Genomic DNA, 18,616 nt, shown 5'->3' with positions numbered 1-18,616 from the left:
ACCAGGTTGCTAAGGGTTATGTCCAGTCAGGTCTTAACCACCTCAATGGATGGAGATGGCACAACCTCTGTGGGCAACCTGCTCAACTGGGAGACAGCTCCCATGATGGGGGGAAGGTCTTCCTCACACCCAGCCTGAAGTTCTCTTGTTTTCAATGCATTGTCTCTCATTCTTCTACCACACGTTGCTATGAACTGACCAAGACCCTCCTTGAGCCCACACATCCTGCCAGTCTTTGCTCATCTGACTTTGCACCCATCCAGGCTGTTCAAGTAACAAGAACATTGATGGAGACATTATTGAAAGCCCTGCAGAAGCTGAGGTGAATGGTGTTCACTTCTCTCCCTACATCTACTATTCTACCCACTTTAAACTGCAGATGACAATCAGATGGGTCAGGCATGCTTTACGTTGGGTGAATCTATGACGACTAGTCCCTGTCACCTTCTCCCCCTTCATGGTGCCCAGAAATCTGTTCTCAAAGGACTCACTCCATGATTTTCCATGAATCAAACGGAGGATGATTAGTCTGCATTGCGCCAGATCATTCTTTTGTATTTATCTGGAGATGAAAGCACCAATTGCTTTCTTCTAGTCACCAGGGATCTCCCGTGGCCTCCAGCACCTTTCAAGCATTGTAGACAAGGGTGTCACAAAAACATCAACCAGCTCTCTCAGCACCTGTGGATGCAGCCAGGTGGGTCTCATGGGCTTCTGTGAACTGAGTCCTCTCAGGTACTCTCTGGGACACAGTCCTCACTGATGACTTGTAGTTCTGCTTCTTGAACCTTGTCTGTAAGCACAGAGGTCTGTGAGACATGGCCACGCGGGTGAAGGTGGAAGCAGAGAAGGCAATGGAGTCCCTCATCTTTACCAGTGCTCACTGTCAGTCACCCACCCCATTCAGCCACCAACCTACATTTTCTTTGTCCAGCCTTTTACTGCTGATGTAGTAGTAGAAGCTCTTGTGTTGTCTTTGATATTTCCTGCAAGTCTTAACCCCAGCTGAGCTTTGGCTTTCCTGACACTATGCCTGCAAGCCTGCATGGTATTTCTGTGTTCATTCTTTGTAGCCTGTCTCTGCTTCCACTTCCTGCTATACGCTGCCTTTCTGCACAGGAATCCATGGGGTTTGCACTGGAAGTCATGATTTCCCCACTTAGAAGAGCTGTTCTCCTGACAAGCCCACTTGTTTGAAGAGCCGGATATCTGCTTGAAACCAATTGGACTTTTCTACAGATTTGTTTATTAAGAGCTATCAAGTATAAAAATACAAATACAACCTCTGGCTATGGAAGCATTTGTGCCCTAGATTTTTTGCAAACACGGAAGATGTACCAGGGCAATACCATCACTCACACACAACCTTGCTACATCCTTTCCCTTAGCATCTATTTGTTGTTGACTGTTGTTAGAGGAAACATACAAGGTAGGCAGACCTTTGCTCTGACAGAAAACAGTCACATTTATATTCCTATGTCTTTAAGTACAACACATGCCAAAAACATGGAAGTTAAACCAGCTCTAAACCACAGGATTCCAGTCTGAAGACTCATACTCAAGAATGAACTGACATTCTTTTGCCAAGTACTTAGTACGGATCACTGCCAAAAAGGAACCTTAAGCTAGGTGGGCCACTGACTGTTCTGCAGCATTTCACTCACTGTGATTTAGCCCAGAGTTAAATGAGATGGTCAGCACACGACATCTACAGCTTAGCATGGACTTCAAATGACACCGTCGGAACCCTCTTCCTTTGTTTCCCTCAGACATTACTTGATCGCTGAAAACACAGCAAGACAGTCGGTCCCTGCGTACCACCATTGCTGGCTGATTTCATGAACGGTACAAATCACAGCCAAACAAATAGTGCCTGGCAAAGCACCAGAACATTGCAGGTTATTGTTATTCTCACTGAAAAATACAGAGGTATTACACCAAGCTATACAATAAAACTATACATTCCTACCCACTGTTGAACTCCACCTTGCCTCGGAGGTGCCCTATGCGAAAGCACTTGACAGAATTGTGTGTGACTGCTAAATGTGCCCCTGCTGGGTCTTTAAATTCTCATTAGCGTTCTTTAAGCCACTGCACCTGATTATACATGGCGCAGCAGGAAGATCTAACAAAGTATCGTTATTTGTATTATCATTCTATAACCTAGCGTCATGCTCCCATTAAAAATGTATACTGACCTTACCCATGTCAAGGCTTCTGAGAAATAATGCACTGAGATAATTGGTTGTTTGGCATCATACACAGCCTTTATAGTGTGTGTCAAGCCTTGAGTCTTATTAATATATTTAATATTTCTCATTAGGACCCGAGAAGAAATTGTGCCTGTATAAATCACATATTTATTCCCAACACATGGCTTAGTTACACTGTGTGAAACGATGAAAACGATTTCCTGTCCACACTAGCTATGTCTCACATAGAATAAAATGCTTTTATTAGATTTACTTTGCACCACAAGAACTGGATGGGCAAAGCTGGTCATATTTTTAAGCAATAATTTCTGCACAGGCATAGAGTTTTATATGTACTGCATCTTTCTGAAGAGATCTGGACCACTAACATTAATAATATGACAAACTGCCTCCATCATCATTCTGGATGCTGAAATTCAATAAACATTACTAAAATATTCTAACCACTAAAATCACAGCCACAGTGGTTTCAAGAGTAGTGTTTATCGACACTGAATAGCGCTGGACACAAATCTAGGGAGCAATTCCCTCAATCAATGGGGATGATTCACAAGAACGCTTCTCACATTGAAAGCTCATGACAAGTCACCAGTTCACATGTAAAGTAAAAAATAATTCTAAGAATTGTTTCAGGAAAATATACCTTTTCTTAAAAATCACTCATCACAGGACTTCAGCTTATAAAATCTATGGGAGGTACCCAGCTCATGTTTTGTGACGAAAAACACCAAAGTTATGTCATTGTTGGTGCTGTCATCCCCTGGCTCAGCACAATCAACACAGAACCTGCATGCAACTTTTGTGCTCCTGCATATGCCTTATGTATGTGGAGCTACGCTTTATATAGTCTGAAGACATTTAATAAATTCTGCATTTCAAGAATCACATTAAAAAATCATGGTAATTCTATCATGAGATTTGGTATCAGGAATAATAAATCATCCACTCTTGCGTGAAAATTGCAGAAGTCTATCATCATTTATTCTTATGTTTAAAATAGTCTCTGAAACATTCTGGTGGGATTTTTTTTTGTTTGTTTTTGTTGTTGGGCTTTTTGTTTGGTTGGTTTTGTTGTTGCTTTGGTGAGGTTGGTTGGTTTTGTTGTTTTTTTTAAGTAATGACAACTTTGTGAGTGGCCATTTGCCTGAAAATCAGCACAGCTCTGATTTTACTTTCAACCAAAAAGAATACTTAGATGATTAAAGGATTATGTTTATTATTCTAAGACACAAAATTAAGTATTAACCTGAATACACTAAAACTGTGAAGAAAAAAAAAGGAAGTCATACTGCTGATCAACTAGGAGGAACTACTGACTAATTCAAGAGATCGCTGTTAACACTGTTATGACTATATCTAATTATCAAGCCCTGCAGAACCCTACTCAGAGAAAAGAAGCCTTTTAAAATAGGTTACCAAATAATCCTTCACATTTTTACCATCATCACCTGTCATATACCCGCTCTAGGGTCAGGTGTAAAGGTTTATGCCTGGCTTGGATAACTTCTGTTATCCAAGGCAGATACTAGTTAAGTACTTTACATGCTCATCATTAACCTACAGAGAGGTTAGTAACAAGTAACCATGCAGGGTGAAATCTTGGCTGGCTACCTTGAATGCCCCCTAGGGTTCAAAGCAGTCCAAGCTGATGCAGGATGGAAACGCCCAGCTTCACTCCTCATTAGCAAGGAACACAGGTTCATCAGTTTAAGTGTAATAAGCATTCTTCAGCTGCCATCTCAGAAAGAAGTGAAGGAAGGAGACACTTCCATGCTACTATACTGCAACAAGCAGTAGATGCTTACTCTTTTCTCCCTTTAAAAATTTAATTTTTCTAACTTGAGTTCAAGATTTTTAACTAAACAAACAATTTTACAAAACAACTACAGCCATGAAAGCCAGCACTTAGATTCCTTTGCAAATGCAACGTTATCTCAGCCACCCATGGAAAAATACTCTTTTTTCCTGACTTTCTAGATAGGCATGTAGGCAAATACCCGTAGGTGACTTACGTTTCGATTAGAAAAGAGAGGCTTCTCCCTGAGATGACTGTATACGCATCCCAAAGTAGGGTAAGCTGTGGAGAAGCAGGGCGTGAGGAAGCTGTCCTCACCAGGGGGCTTCTTCAGACATCATGATTCTTCAGGATCCTCTTCTGTGTCCTTACGATCTGGTGCTACAGAGCTACGTAATGTGTTGGAAAGTCTGGAGGTTGAAGTGAACTTTTCCCCTCACTTGCCTTGCTCATATCTTATTTAGGGTTTTAGCACTGTTTGGGGAACAGTTACAGACACTTTAAATCACATTTGCCTGGTGTGATCTTTTATTTATTTACTCTAAAGATCCCCATGTGAGAGAGTTCAGAGCCACCGCAGTGGAAGAATTTCACTGGTTTAGAACACTTTCTGATGAAAACAGCTCTGTTTGTCCTTATAAAACATTCCTCGGTCTCTGATCCCACCAGGCTGCAACATGGACAGACCCCAGCAAATACAAGCAAAGAAGTTAATACTTTGATGCCCTCCCTTGTATACTGCAGTAACTATAACTGATACAGACTTAGGACTAAACAACAGAAAAAAAGATTTACTAGAAACCCAGCCAGAAAAAGAAACTGGTAAAAAGAAAAATCTAACTTTGTACATCAACTGATAAATAAGAATCACTACCCGGTATCCAGAGTAAATTTGGCAGAACTGATCCCAGCCTGCATCCTGAAATTAAGAGTGGAGCACTGCCTATTTAGCAGACTGACTACGTATTGTCCATAACTACTGAAATCACTGGAAATACTTTAAGTTTTTCATGAACAAAAGCAGAAACTAAGCCTAGCTCATGGAATGCTGCATTCATGAAATTATTTCTTTTTTTTTCCCAATACCCTGGTTTCATATTAGGCAAATAAATGCCTATGTTCATTATGTATGATGAATTACTTACCCAGACTCTTCTAAAAGAAGTAGCAATTGACATCAGGTGAATACAAAAGAATTTTTAAACTGCTTATAGCTCACAGAAACCAGAAACTAAGGGCATCATTCACTCTTCTAGAAACCTGCTATGTCAAACAGTAAATCTCTTCCTTCAGGCAAAAGTGGTAAGTAGCCTTGATCATAACAAACTGTTGCTATAGATTGAAGAGTAATGGCACATTTATATTCAGAGTAAAGCAATAGTCAAACTCTTACTGAAAGCCAAATACATGGTCGAGAAGCACACAATAGGAGTTGGGTGTTTTTATTACCATCTACATTTAACTATCCTACTTTTCCAGTGTTCCTTTGTCCATTTTCCATGCTGAAAAAATATCATAAGCTAAGATAGAAAAAACCACCCACACCAACCAAAGTGGGTGAACTGGTTTGAGTGAATTAAAGCCTGAAACCTCTCAATGTTAATATTAAAACTTCTTTCCAACATACACCCACTTCGAAATTATGAAGGTTCTAAAACTTTTGAAATTATTATCATTACCATTATAGAAATAAATAGCAGGTGAGCTTGGTTCATAAATGCTTTCCATGTATTTAAATACATAGCAGTTAGGATAATTACCCAGCCTCTTATGAGCCTCTTTTATCAAGCCATGAATTACCATCAGATAGTATTTTTTTACTGTGCAAAAGCTATATTTTCACAGAGAGATACACATTGCTTGCTGTTCCTGAAGAGCTTTAAAAGTCCTGAATAAGACAGTATGTAGTTACAGGGATCCAGATTATTCAGAAGAAAGGTTTGGTTCCTTGCACATGAATAGCCAGGGTATTATGAATCTCTGGCTCTCTTTCTGCATATAAAAAAAGATGATCCTTGCTTTCTGCAGAGATTATTAAGGCAATTCACTTGTTTTACATTCTGTGATAAAATAAACTCCACTGTCATGCCGCCTAGAGCTCCTGTATCTCATCCATTATGTAAATCTCCAAAGAGTAGTTCAGCAAACAGCATCTCAGTTCCACTGCACTTAAGATGACCTACACATCTAAGGTAATTTTCATCTTCCTAAGACCAACAGAAACTCCTTAATTCTTAGTTTGCAAAAGAGATTCTCATTATCATCTCTCTTCCTAACAAAGCCATATAGTTTCAAATGAAACTCACTTAACTCCAAATGTTTGGGTTTTGGGGTTGCACCATCTCCTCTAAAAAAAAGGAAAAAAATAACGTTTTGAATTTCACTATTTCTTGGACATCTTTTTTGTTGGGTTTGGTTTTTAGTTTTGTTAATATAAATACTAAAACACGTCTATATTACTCAGAAATTTAGGTGGAAACTCAGTACATGTTTACCTATAACGTTTGATAGCCAAGGCTTTTGTTTTCACTTGAGCTATGCCCACATGTCCATCACAGCTGACTGAGTGCAGCAATCACAGCTGTAGTGGAATGCTATCAAACTGAACTGAAACAACAGCAAAAAAAATTACATAAATAGCGAAGTTCAAAAGAAGGTGACAGCCTCAAAGCAGAAAACTTGCCCCTTCCTCATCACCGAACCTCTGCACAAGAAAGACTTAATGAATCACCAGGAGTACACATGAAGTGCCATGTGGGAAGCGTAAGAGTGGGTCAAGATTTAGATTAATACCAGAAGCTTATTTTCTCTTTTAGACGCATGTCCTTGGGTATATGAAATACTGTATCCAGTGGAATCATTATTCAGGTCTGTTAGCAGTGGATATCAGTATTAATAACTGCCTTCTCGTTACATGCTAGCTACTGAATTCAAACACGTTCTACGCCTTCATATGAAAAGTGACAAATTGCCATTGTTTGACATTATTCTCTCCACTGCATGTCAAAAATAATAAAATCCAATGCATTTATTTCTAGCACTAAATGTTTATAGTCAGATATGTGGGAAAAGGAAAACAAGAAAGCATATGCAGTATTTCAATTTCTGGTTCAATGTATCTTAATCAGCATCACTGTGCAGACCAAGAACCATGGGTTTTTTCCCTTCTCATTGAGAAGTAAAGATCAACTCCAAAATGCAGTTAGCTGTGCTGCTTCAGGATGCTGAGAATTAATACCTCCTACAAGAGAAATATCCCATTTTCCCCATGCAGACTTACAACCTGATAACTAATAACCAGAAACAGTCATTATGGAACAGCAGAAGTAGTAAGTCCTCTAAATTTCTGGTTTAAATTCGTTGTTAGTCTTTTTGATGGATCGTGGCCAACAAACTGAATAGTATTCAGCTTCTTGGAAACCAAAAACCTAAGAGCATGAATTTAAACATTTTTCTCCCCATTAAGCACTTTGGAAATTTTTGTCATACTTCTGAAAATACACACATCAAAATGGTCTTGTCAAACAGCTTTGAAATTCAATGCCTTGTGCTTCCCTCTCTGGAGTGGTATAAATTTAGTCATTATTAGAATTAGTATAATTGTTCTGTAAGTGCTGTAGAAATAAAAGGTGAAATGAGCTCGGTGACTGCTCTTTCATTCCCATGAGAACATGCTGCAGCAGGGAGCTCAGGCTGCAGGAGCAGGGATGCTCAGGGATGCTTTCAAAACCCAAGGGCTAGAGAATGAGTCCAGCAAAGTGGAGCCATGTCTGCACCAGCACAGCTTACAGGCAGAGGAGATATCTGTTCTTCCAGGGAGGACATATAGAAATCCCATTGGAAGAACTGCCCCCTGGAGATGCTCACTGCTGCCTACTGATTACTGGTATAGAGAAGCCTTCAGCAAAATGACTAAGTTGAAAGGAATGGATCCAGACCTTTGACATCTAGCTCCCTGTGGACAATGTACCGTCACTTAACAACTCATCCTCAGCAAGGGTATCACCTGAAAGAGGAACTGAAGAAGCTGTTCTGAAAGAGAAACTGGTTGAGAAACCACTAAACAAAGAGGGACACCGTGCAATCTCAAATGGGAGGGCCCTGAGCATTCACCTAGCAGAACTGCGAGTCTGCACCTCCCTCAGCAAGCTGCATTGTTTCAACTGGAAGGGATCTTCTCAGTTTAACTGAAAATACCCACAGCCCATGAGAAATCAGAGCACGTTAGGTAAGCGTTTTGGAGCACACCTCCTAGTTTGCTTTCTTCCAAAAGCCGCCTAGCATGCACAGTCCAAGTCCATGCTATGAGGTGAACCAAAGCACATTGGGCCAGGACATTCATGGAAGCATTTCCTGATCTAAACTAAACCACTACTACACTCAGCTCACTTCCCAGCTCTTGTCTGGACTGCTCCAGCCAGCCTCCTCCAACACCAAAACCAGACTGTGGTCTGGGGGACTGATCCTTCCAGGCTTTTCTAGTAACAGTGTGGACAAACCACTACCAGTTTGACTGGTCCGACCGAACCCTTCAAGCCTACCCCCTCAGACCCTTGTGCACAGCCTCACATCCGAGCCCAGAGCATGCAATGGATACCTTCATGTCATGGAAACAAGACACTGATAGCTTCCAATTAATTACAACAACAATAACGAGCAACAGGAGCACCGCAAAGGTTTGGGCGTCCTCCACAAAGGAGAACACCCACACTCCTAAAGGCATCAGCACACCAGTATGGAGGGAGCTAACCCTGGCCAGTGGGCATGCAGGGACCTGGCATCACTCACACCACAGACACAGTTTGCTCCCTGCAGTGAATGCACTTGGCAAGGCAGATGCGGCATGTCCTACACTTAGGCTTGGTAGTCCTGACGTACTAAACACAGCTGCAGCCAGAACTGAGGAAATGCCCACATCAAATGACCACCTAGATCCTCAGGCAGCTTCCATAACTTTATTTCATATAATCTATGAAAGTGCATTTTGGAGACTGCAAGAGGTAGCGGCATATGTTTCTCTTCCTCCCAAGAAGTGAGAACTCTGCTAACAGCACAACACTTCTCCCTCCAGTACCGGAACACCAACACACCACTCATTTCAAATACCAGACATGGGAACCATGGGTTATTAGAAAGCAGCTTGTTATTTTATGCTCACAGGCTAATTTTGCTGTATTTGTTCTCTGCCCTGGCTAAACGATTCAAGTTTGGTTTATTTTGGTTCTTTTTCACTCCCAAAATGAATTTAAAAACAAACAAACTAAAACTCCTCAAATCCCCCCGTATCCCCAAACTTTAAAAAGTAAAGCAACAATTACAGGAGGACGCTCAGCCCAGGAAGAGTTTAAGCTCTATACAACCTAAATTAATAAAATTTAAGTAGTCACACACCAAGCCTTACAATCAACAGCAGCAAGTAATACAAATGATAGATTCCAACACGTTTACTAACTAAAATTTTAAGGGGACATCTATTAACTTTCAGAAGTCTTTTAACAGGCACTCTACTGCACTGAGTTAGGTCAACGGGTGTTGAAGCAGGCCCTTAAACACAGCTTTCACTTACATCCACAATTTACTAACTACAGACTCAGCACCACCACCTATCTCTTCATGGAGGAGTGATCTCGGCAACACCAGCAAGATCTACCTTTGCTTTACAATGACATTTAATAATTGTAATGACATGAACTATGAAAAGAACTCTGGTATTTTAAATGTTCCACGTTTTCATCCCACTTTGTCAATTCTAGACCAACTACTCTCCTGTGAGCTGCACTACAATGGGGGCCACCTTACTCCCACGCACCACCGCCTCACATGACAGTTGCTGCCATCTTTTTTAATGCAAATCTGTATTCTTCCTGTTTCAAAAAACTGCTTAATAAGTAGGATTTTAATTCAAGATGTCTGTCCCCTGATACATACTGGCAGGAATGACACAAAGCCAAACCCCTCAAAATCATAATCCAACTTGATTTAAACAAGGTCAGGTCACAAGCCAAGCACTAAATATGATTTGGCGTAAGTCTGATGAACTGATTTTGTGTGTGTGTGTATGTGGGTGTGCTCTGGATACCCGCCCCAAGCCAGCTGCTGAAGAGCACTGTGTAAACACACCAAAACAGTTGGGAAATGAATGGAATGGAGCCAAGACCCAGGACCCAGAAACAAGAAACCATTTAGGCTACGAAAGCAACTGCCCAGCAGAAATGAAGAAAGAATCTGTGCAAAACACATTTTCTACTGCTGTTCATAAGGAAAGCCTAATAGAAATGCCGAGGTCTTCCCAGAAATCATTGATTATCTTTAGAAAGGCAAAGGGAAGAGGTATGAGCTCCCATGCAGACACATCGAGCTGAAGGGATTCGTTGCAGGCATGTTTTTCTCCTTCTAAGAGACAAGTGCTGGAAATGCCCCCAGCAATTTTTCAGCCATGGGGATCAGTTTCAAGACCATCTCACCCAAAATCAAGCAGGGCCGAGCCAGCACTGAGCAAACCTGGAGGCTACACCTCCCACAACACATGACCCCTCAGTCCCACCGGCACCAGACTGGAAAGGATGGGAGCAGGAGACAGCACAATATGTGGCAGTCAGTGTAAGGAACATGAAAAGAAGCAAAATCTGCTGCTCCTCCCTTTCCTGAATATATCAGGTTTGGGGGAAAGTTTTTCTCCCACTCTACAGTTTCAGCATAAGTTTTACATTTTTCAGTGACAGTAAGTAAAAGCAGGTCTGTCCTATGAAAATGACTGGACTCTGGACAACAAACTGCCTGCTATCTATTTACACTGTGAAACAGTCATTAAATACCAACCACCAATCGACTGTTAAGGGACCCATCTTGATAAACGCTAGACGAACCAAAAGAACTTCACAGTCTCCCTCTCTTGCTGAATGGGGCCATTGGCCATTTTTCAGTGGTCGTTTGCTACATTGTTTTATCCAAGATACTTCTAATCATAATGAATTGAGACAAAACATCTTTGCCTGCAAGTAATCTAAACTGAAAAGCACATGACAGAAAGGATAGATTGATAGCCAGTGCAAAATAACCCCCTTGAGATTAATATATTTTATCCTGTTGATGTTTCTAGTCATAATTATACTCCAAGAATACACTGAATTATGTTAGATGTGAATGAGCACTTAAGAGCAGTCACTTTCCTTCTAGAACTGCATTTGTTTGCAGTAGATACAGAGGGGACAGCTGACAACAAAACTTAAAACATATCACCACACTGCTACTAATATGCTGATTATGCAAATAAAAACATAAAACTTCCTTGAAACACCCTCAAATACATTAAAAAAAAAAAAAAAACCCACACACAAAAAAACCCAAGCCATTTTTGACAGGACCAGACTTTAAAATCGCTGAAAAAAGAGTAAAGTTTGAAAGTCCCATGAGTCCAAACTCCATCCAAAATCAGGGCAGCTCCGAAGTCAGACGATGACTCCAGGTCTCGTCCAGCTTGCAGGAACAACATGGGATTATTCCTCCCCATGTGCAGGATTTTTCCCTTTGCTGAACTTGATGAGGGAGGGAGAGGCAGTGAAACAAGCGCACACCAGAGGCTGGGAGACCGCAGAGATGGGGTGAGCTCTGGAGAGTTCAGGAAACACCCCCTTGTATTGAGTCCAGCCCTCTAAGCAGCTGAGCCAAAGATTGCTCTTGTGTTTGGTTTTGGGTGGTTTTGTTAGGTTTTGGGGTTTTTTTGTTGGTGGTTCGTTTTGTTTGGTTTTGACTTTTTAAAGAGATGACACATAGGTTACATTCACGAGACAGCAATACTTTCCCTGGGCTTATCACACGGACCTCTTTAGAAAATAAGCAGTCGCCTCCTAACACCACTGAATTCAATACACTCTGTGTTGTTTATCATTTTTTGAGAATTAAATAACTCAGCTTATCATTAAGCCTGCTCAACTGAACTATCCCAGTAGTATTTTTGCAAGCTGTTTGTGAAACCACAGTGTGAGTGGAAGATAGCACCCCAGACGACTTAAGTACAACCCAGACCCGCCTTCCCAATCTGAACAACCTCTTCTCCCCCTTAATTTTGCTTTCTGACCTCCTTTTAGTCCTGTCCCCTTGTTTTTCATTTGAAGTCTTGATCTTTATTTTGCCCAGGACTTTCTGAGCTATAGTTCCACCCTGTCAGTTACCTATTTTTCTTACCAGCTCCTACCCTGGTCTCTCATCTCCATACATTCACATTCAATCACCGTAGACTGAAAACCATGAACTTTAAATGTCAGATTCAATAGAGAACTGAACCTCTGGATTCAGTCACTGTTATTATGGAAAACATAGAAGCACTGTAAGCTGCGTACATTCAATATACGTGTATGCCATCACGTTTATTTTGCATATTTCTCGTTTTTCTGGGAAAGATTCAGCAGACCTCATTTTATGAGACAAAAATTCGTGTTCATGTTTCCTTCCTTAGTTGCATTTATGCTTAGATATCAGTTATTTATTTAAAATCACATTTACATATATTATGACATGGTCTGAGGAGACCAACAAAAACCTAAAATATAACAATATAACACACAGATGATGCAACCCAAGTTCTTTATACCCCCAATGATATACCAACATATTCCCGTTAGCAAAGGAAAACTTTCAAAACTTGGTTAGCTAAGCAGCAACAAAGCGAAAGGCTGAGGCAGGGTGCTGGGTGAAATCCAACCTCTTTCCTATTGAAGCCAGAACCTTATCAACTTATCTTAACAGTGACCACAGAGAAGTCCTCTTCACCTCTATTGCTCAAGTTTTCAGGAATCAGTCTTCCCAGAAAAGGAATTTTTAGCCTCGAACTTTGAATTCCTCCACATAGCCACATTTTTTTCTCATTCAGCAATATGATTTAATCATGGTACTTTCCTAATATAAAAGATTAACAGCTGGATTCAGAGCCCTACTTTTGCAAAAACTGCCAAACAGAAAGCATGCAAAGAAATAACTCGGCATCCCCTTCCTTATCTGCACATATTTTGTGCAGCTTTCCCATGATTGCTGCGGGATGTTATCAGAAGGGCATGAGAGAGTGCAACTATGGCTTGACGAGAAAGAGGTCACCCTGTTCTCCTGTTCTTCCTTCCTTCTGCCACCACTCTGCATTGAACCAAAAAGGCAATACCAAAGAGAGGAACAGAGATACAGAGCTAGCAGTGCTGCATCCTTCATGCAACCACAGTCTTTTCCAAGAAACTTGGGAAAAAGCCAGGTTAGTCCAAGAGTCATAGTGTTTGCCTGAGCTTGAACCCCTCCCTCCACTATGCAGACTCTGGTTATGACAGTCCCTCCCAAGGATCTGACAAATCCTTAACTGCCCTGGTGTCACTTCCCAAGCCAAATACCTTAGACAGTCCTCTAGTGTGGTCCAGTTTATCCTCAATTCAATGCAAAACATTACCACATTATGGCAATACTGCCCTGTGCTGTCTTCTGGATAGTATGAAGAGTCCACTGTACCATAATAATACCCAAAGGTAGCTTACAGATAATTAGTTTGGTCTTTGCATCCTCTCATGCTTTCTGCCAGTAAAGAGCCTCCCTGAGTTTGTACATACAGGATCCTATCACTGCAGTTCTGGAAGATGCAAGCAAGGTTTGGATGGTATTAGTTTTTCACTCTGCTTTTCATCGCCAGGAGGCCAGAGCAGGGAGGTGTTTGCTCTGCCACGATGCGAGCCCACCCTGAGCTATCAGACGTCTGTATGGAGAGCAGCCATCAACGTGTCAGCAATCAAACCAAAGAGAAATTCCTTAAGACTTCGTGCGCTGGTTTTAGCAAGCAGCAACTGCGGTTTCACATCTGGGCATACAGAGTCTCTGATCCCATAGAGAAATGGTGTACAGTACTGCAGAGCTACTAATAACCACTCACTGTCTCTATTAGGGTTAAATTTGGATTCTGGATCCCAGGATTCTGGGATCTGCAACGTGCAAAGTAAAAATTCTATAGATAATTCTATCTAATGATTGTTTCACTGGCTTATTTTAGGAGACTGGATTCAAGGACACAGATGATTCCCTCAGGTCTTATGCTGCTTGGGAATCTGGAGGTAGCTAGGATCAGCATGTCCACCACCTGTTGTGAACACTAAAAAGGAGCACCCAAGAAGGAATTAAACTTTCCTGTATCCAAGTCAGTCATTGATAAACTGCAAAACTTCTGAATCACTGAAAGATTGATAAAACCAAATTATCACTGAAATAAGTGAAGTGAAGGAAGAATCTTTGTCCTTCTGAACAACTTTGCTCAAGTTAATAGAACTACAGACTTATATTTCTGGTATTGAACTGATACCGCACTTTTGAAACAATCTGGGGGTTTTGCTGGTTTTTTGATTGTTCAACCCCTGGATCCCAGTCAGGGGTAGGAATAAAGCTCTCTAGAAAAGGGGGTTTCCACCTTAACATATCCCTCCTTGACTACTAGGTTTTCCAGAAGGCCATATTTAACGGAGCTGCTGTGCAGCATCCCAGTGGACCGTGACCTGTATTCCACTGTACTGCACCCTGCATTTGTCATTATAATTCATTTGCTTCAGTGCAAGCCCACAGGTAGAGCCAGCTTTGTTTAAACAGCCTGGGCAGGAACTGGTTAATGTAGTATCCCAGCCAAAGCCTGCAGTTCACAGCCGCTGACAACTCAGATAGACAGATGTCAAGGCCTACCGAATTTGATCATCTTATGTTATCAATAAAGTCGATAAAGCACAGAGGTCCACTAACAGCTTCTTCCCTTTTAACTAGCACAGAATGTGCATGCTGTAAGACAGCCGTCTCTCTATGATAAGAAAACAAAGCACCAAGATGCCTTCAAAGACATCACATCCTATCAGACTTCTTAAACAGCATTTGTCAATATGCCACCCCACAACGTATTAAGCTTCATATCCAGTAGCTGTAACGGAAGGTAACGCCTCTCTCATTCTCCATTCATCCTGGCATATAAGAATAACGAACACCACTATGCATCAGCCCATTCAAACACCTGGCTTCAAAGGAATTACTTATTTCCTTAACGTATTACTGGGTTTTTCCTTTGAACATTCAGGTTTGGCCAGAAACTGTTGCATTAAGCTCCAGCTGTGTTAAACTATAGCATTCCCCTGCCTGAAAGACAATATGGCATATGAAGCTCAGACCAGCAATTTAATCTATTATGTTTTGTAACACAATATAAATTTTTGATAATAGCAGTAACATGTATAATGCATACAGCTGTAAAAATGTCAACCAACTTTTATGGCTTTCCTCTTCATATGAATATTCAGTCATCCGTTTGTCCGTAGATCCACTTCAATTCTGAAAAAGAAAAGATTAAATAATTTAATTGATGTATTTTCTTAGAGATTCATTAGTTTCTCAAATATTACTGTAAATAAAAACCCTAACCACCAACATCTGTTCCATAGTAAAACAGAGGTCAGAAGAACAGGAAGTTTATAAGCACTTTAAATAAAACTGGATAAATATGACAAAAAGTATATTGGAGAAAACCTTATGTTTCCTCTTAACTAATGATTTCAGTCAACACTCTCAGTGTCTCTAATTTCTGAGCTGCTACTTGAGCGCACTAAATCCCAACTGCCTTAACTAATCCTCAAGGCCCATTGTATATCAGTACCCTGCATTTGTACAGGTAAAGACAAAAACCTTCCAGCAGTTTCCGAGTGCCAATATTCTTTACGGGTATTTCGAAATGTGTTTCCCAGAAATACTATGCGAGATCTGGGTAACAATGCATTAAAAGCCAAAATACATTTATTAGTGAGTTCAGTCAATACTCCAGCCATGGGAAGTAACTGTGCAAGACCATTACAAAATTTGAATAGTTATTTCCTGAAAGGTTTCCTATGGATACATGATTATTTTAGTTATGTTTCCATATGAATCTATAAAAGAAAAATACATAAAGAGATTTAAGTACTATATTATACTTCTGGAAGGCTCCTTCAGGTTTAAGAAAATATACTAATCCAGTAGCCTAACTTTTTTAAAGCCTGGGAGAAGAGGGAAGAGAAGCTTCATATGTCCAAAATTTAAATAATAGACAGTATGTCTTAAACCTCTTGCCAGAATATGTGCATATATCTGGAAGCAAATGCTACATACATATGTCTCTCTTAATAATGGAAATGGTGTGAAGTCAAGAATCTAAATCTGCTGTCAGAGTTATTATAAACAATCTGCTGTTATTTTTGTATCATTCAAAATAAGGTTATCCTTCAAACAGCAGCAGAGCATCACCTGCCTGCTTTTAAACCACAGACCACTATTTCATTACTGCTGTATATACGACAACTTGACTAACAGGTTTCCAAACACTAAGCAAACTTTTACACTGAAAACAAGACAAGAAGCTCCCTTCAGCATATAAAATTCATAAATACTCATATACTTTGCTACTATTATACTGATTAAACACCATGCACTTAATTTTATTTCTAACAAAATATCACGCTTAATAGAAAAAAGTAAATTCAGATATTCCTATGACTTATAAAAGGTTGCAAAATCACCACAAACACTGACCTAACTAAACGTAATTAAATACTGTGGGCTTAGAGCACACTAACTATTCTAGACCGTTTGTCCCATCGCTCATGCATCTTGCAGACTTCTTTTTCTTGTTTAATCTCCTTTGGCATTATTTGGATTTCTTAAAAATTTCCATTTCATGAAGTAGATTTTCTTTTTTTTTTTTTTTTTAATTTTAAACTGTACACTCAAAGAACCACCTTTGAGTCTTTAGCTGCTCCTTCTCTGTGCTAATGTCCAAAAACGGGACTAGTGGACCAGGTTTTCCATATGCTGGACTTACATGATGTAGTTATCTAATCCGAGCAGGAAATAACCAAGTTATCAAGTTCTCTAAAATTAAATGTAATGCTTTCAAGAGCTTCCTGGGGTCTCTTCAGAGGAAGACAGAGTTTGACCTGTCACTGTTTTCAGTTCTCCAGGTTTTCTCATTATTACTCTTCCCTACATGCACACAGACATTCGCGCTCCCACAACACAACTTAGCCTCAAGTTACACAAGAACACTAAGTCCTATTAGGTTACCGTAGCTATGGTGACAAGCGCAAACATGGGTACGTGTTTCATCCTAACACACCTCTATACAACTAGCCACAGCTGCAGCTAGTTTTGCGTTATTAAATCATATACAACCACCCTTGTTATGAAAAAGCTATTTAATTAGCAATGACAAATAACTGGGTTTGCTTATTAATTATTTTCAGGTCTGCACTATTTATCAACCACTGAATTGCCCATGTCCTTGCATTACTAGGGTGCTCCCCTCCATGGAAGCGCTTTTGCTTGTCCTTGTCTTCACCAAGCACAAGCCAGGCACACTACAAGCTCCGGCAGCGCAACTATCCCGCAATGCTGTTCCACCATAACATACAGAGTTTGGGGACAGGACAGGGTTTATCCCCTAGCACTGACCACCAGGGTGACCAAGAGCATTGATTATGGTGGCCAAGGCACACTTTCCACACATGCCGTCCATACAGGCCACGGGCCTCTTTGCTCCAACTATTTTAGGCTGCTTTTGAGGAGAAGATGAAGAGCAAACCATTCATATGAAAAACATTTAAATAGTAACTCCACAAATACATTGCCTGATTTTCAGAAGAGGTTAAAATATTCAGCTTCAGATGAAAAGACTTTGAAATGCATAAGAAAAATAGGACCGTCTGCCCTTACAGATATAGTGCACCCATCCTGCCACTAAAAGAGGCCGCTCTTTGTGTAGAGGTGTCCTTGCCTCCACAAATAGAACGTTTTTGAATATATAAACCCATGTTAATTCATTAAAAAACAAGTTCATGCTGGGATCACTTTTACATCTCTTTACATACTGCTAATTTTTAAGTAAATTCCCATTAATGCAGTTACACATTATTCCTCATGCTGTTCTCCCCCTTTTCTAATTCAGATTGATATGGGAACATACATTTGGAAATGAACAACTCATTTGCAAAGTTAAGTCATTTGCTGAATCAGGATTTATTAACTTCTCCCTCTACAAAGCAAATCCCACATTTGGGCACAACCATGTTTCTTAATCTGCACTCACACTTCTGCAATCCCTTTCAAAGGCCCTGAGTCACACCAGACTTCCCTGAAGACAGAGCATGACTTCTCCTACACTCACAAAGGGGGCCCGAACATCAGGTAAGGCAGGATCACTGAAAGCACCGTTTCAGCAAGGTTCAGAGACAAAGCAACCCAGGTTATCCTGAGGATGGCTACCTCGACATTAATAGCAGCCACGTACTTTATCTTTTTTCCTATGCTTCTGATTCTTGCAGGAAAACTTGTAAATTCCATAAAACAAACATTCTGCAGAAGGTACAGGTAAAATATACATTAACCATGAGCTACAGATTTCCAACAGTCCTCAACATTTAAAATCAATAACAACAGGCGAGGCTGAAATTCAGTGCAGCAATGCACTGAATCAGCATACCCAAATATCTACCTAAATTACACTTTGAGTGTCTACCTTTCTTGCCTTGGGTCTAGCCCCCAGGATGTTTGTAATCCAAGTTCTGTAACTGAAACTAGACAAAAT

At 40.5% G+C, this 18,616-nt stretch overlaps 1 protein-coding gene across 8 annotated transcripts in view; it reads right to left on the bottom strand.

Annotated features, from left to right (window-relative positions):
* The window catches only part of KLF12 (Kruppel like factor 12), a 259,481-nt gene that overhangs the window by 164,843 nt on the left and 76,022 nt on the right, over positions 1 to 18,616 (bottom strand). For all 8 annotated transcript variants that reach the window (XM_030476576.1, XM_030476582.2, XM_030476577.1 and 5 more), the window contains exon 2: positions 15,273 to 15,336. In XM_030476576.1, coding sequence (XP_030332436.1) covers positions 15,273 to 15,293 — 21 coding nt within the window. In that variant the 5' untranslated portion in view covers positions 15,294 to 15,336. The remainder of the gene's footprint in view (positions 1 to 15,272; positions 15,337 to 18,616) is intronic.

This window comes from Strigops habroptila, chromosome 2 (assembly GCF_004027225.2).
Source record: "Strigops habroptila isolate Jane chromosome 2, bStrHab1.2.pri, whole genome shotgun sequence".
In the NCBI taxonomy this organism is placed as follows: domain Eukaryota; kingdom Metazoa; phylum Chordata; class Aves; order Psittaciformes; family Psittacidae; genus Strigops; species Strigops habroptila.
Note: the sequence above shows the minus strand (reverse complement) of the source record. Positions and strands in the feature narration are given on the sequence as shown.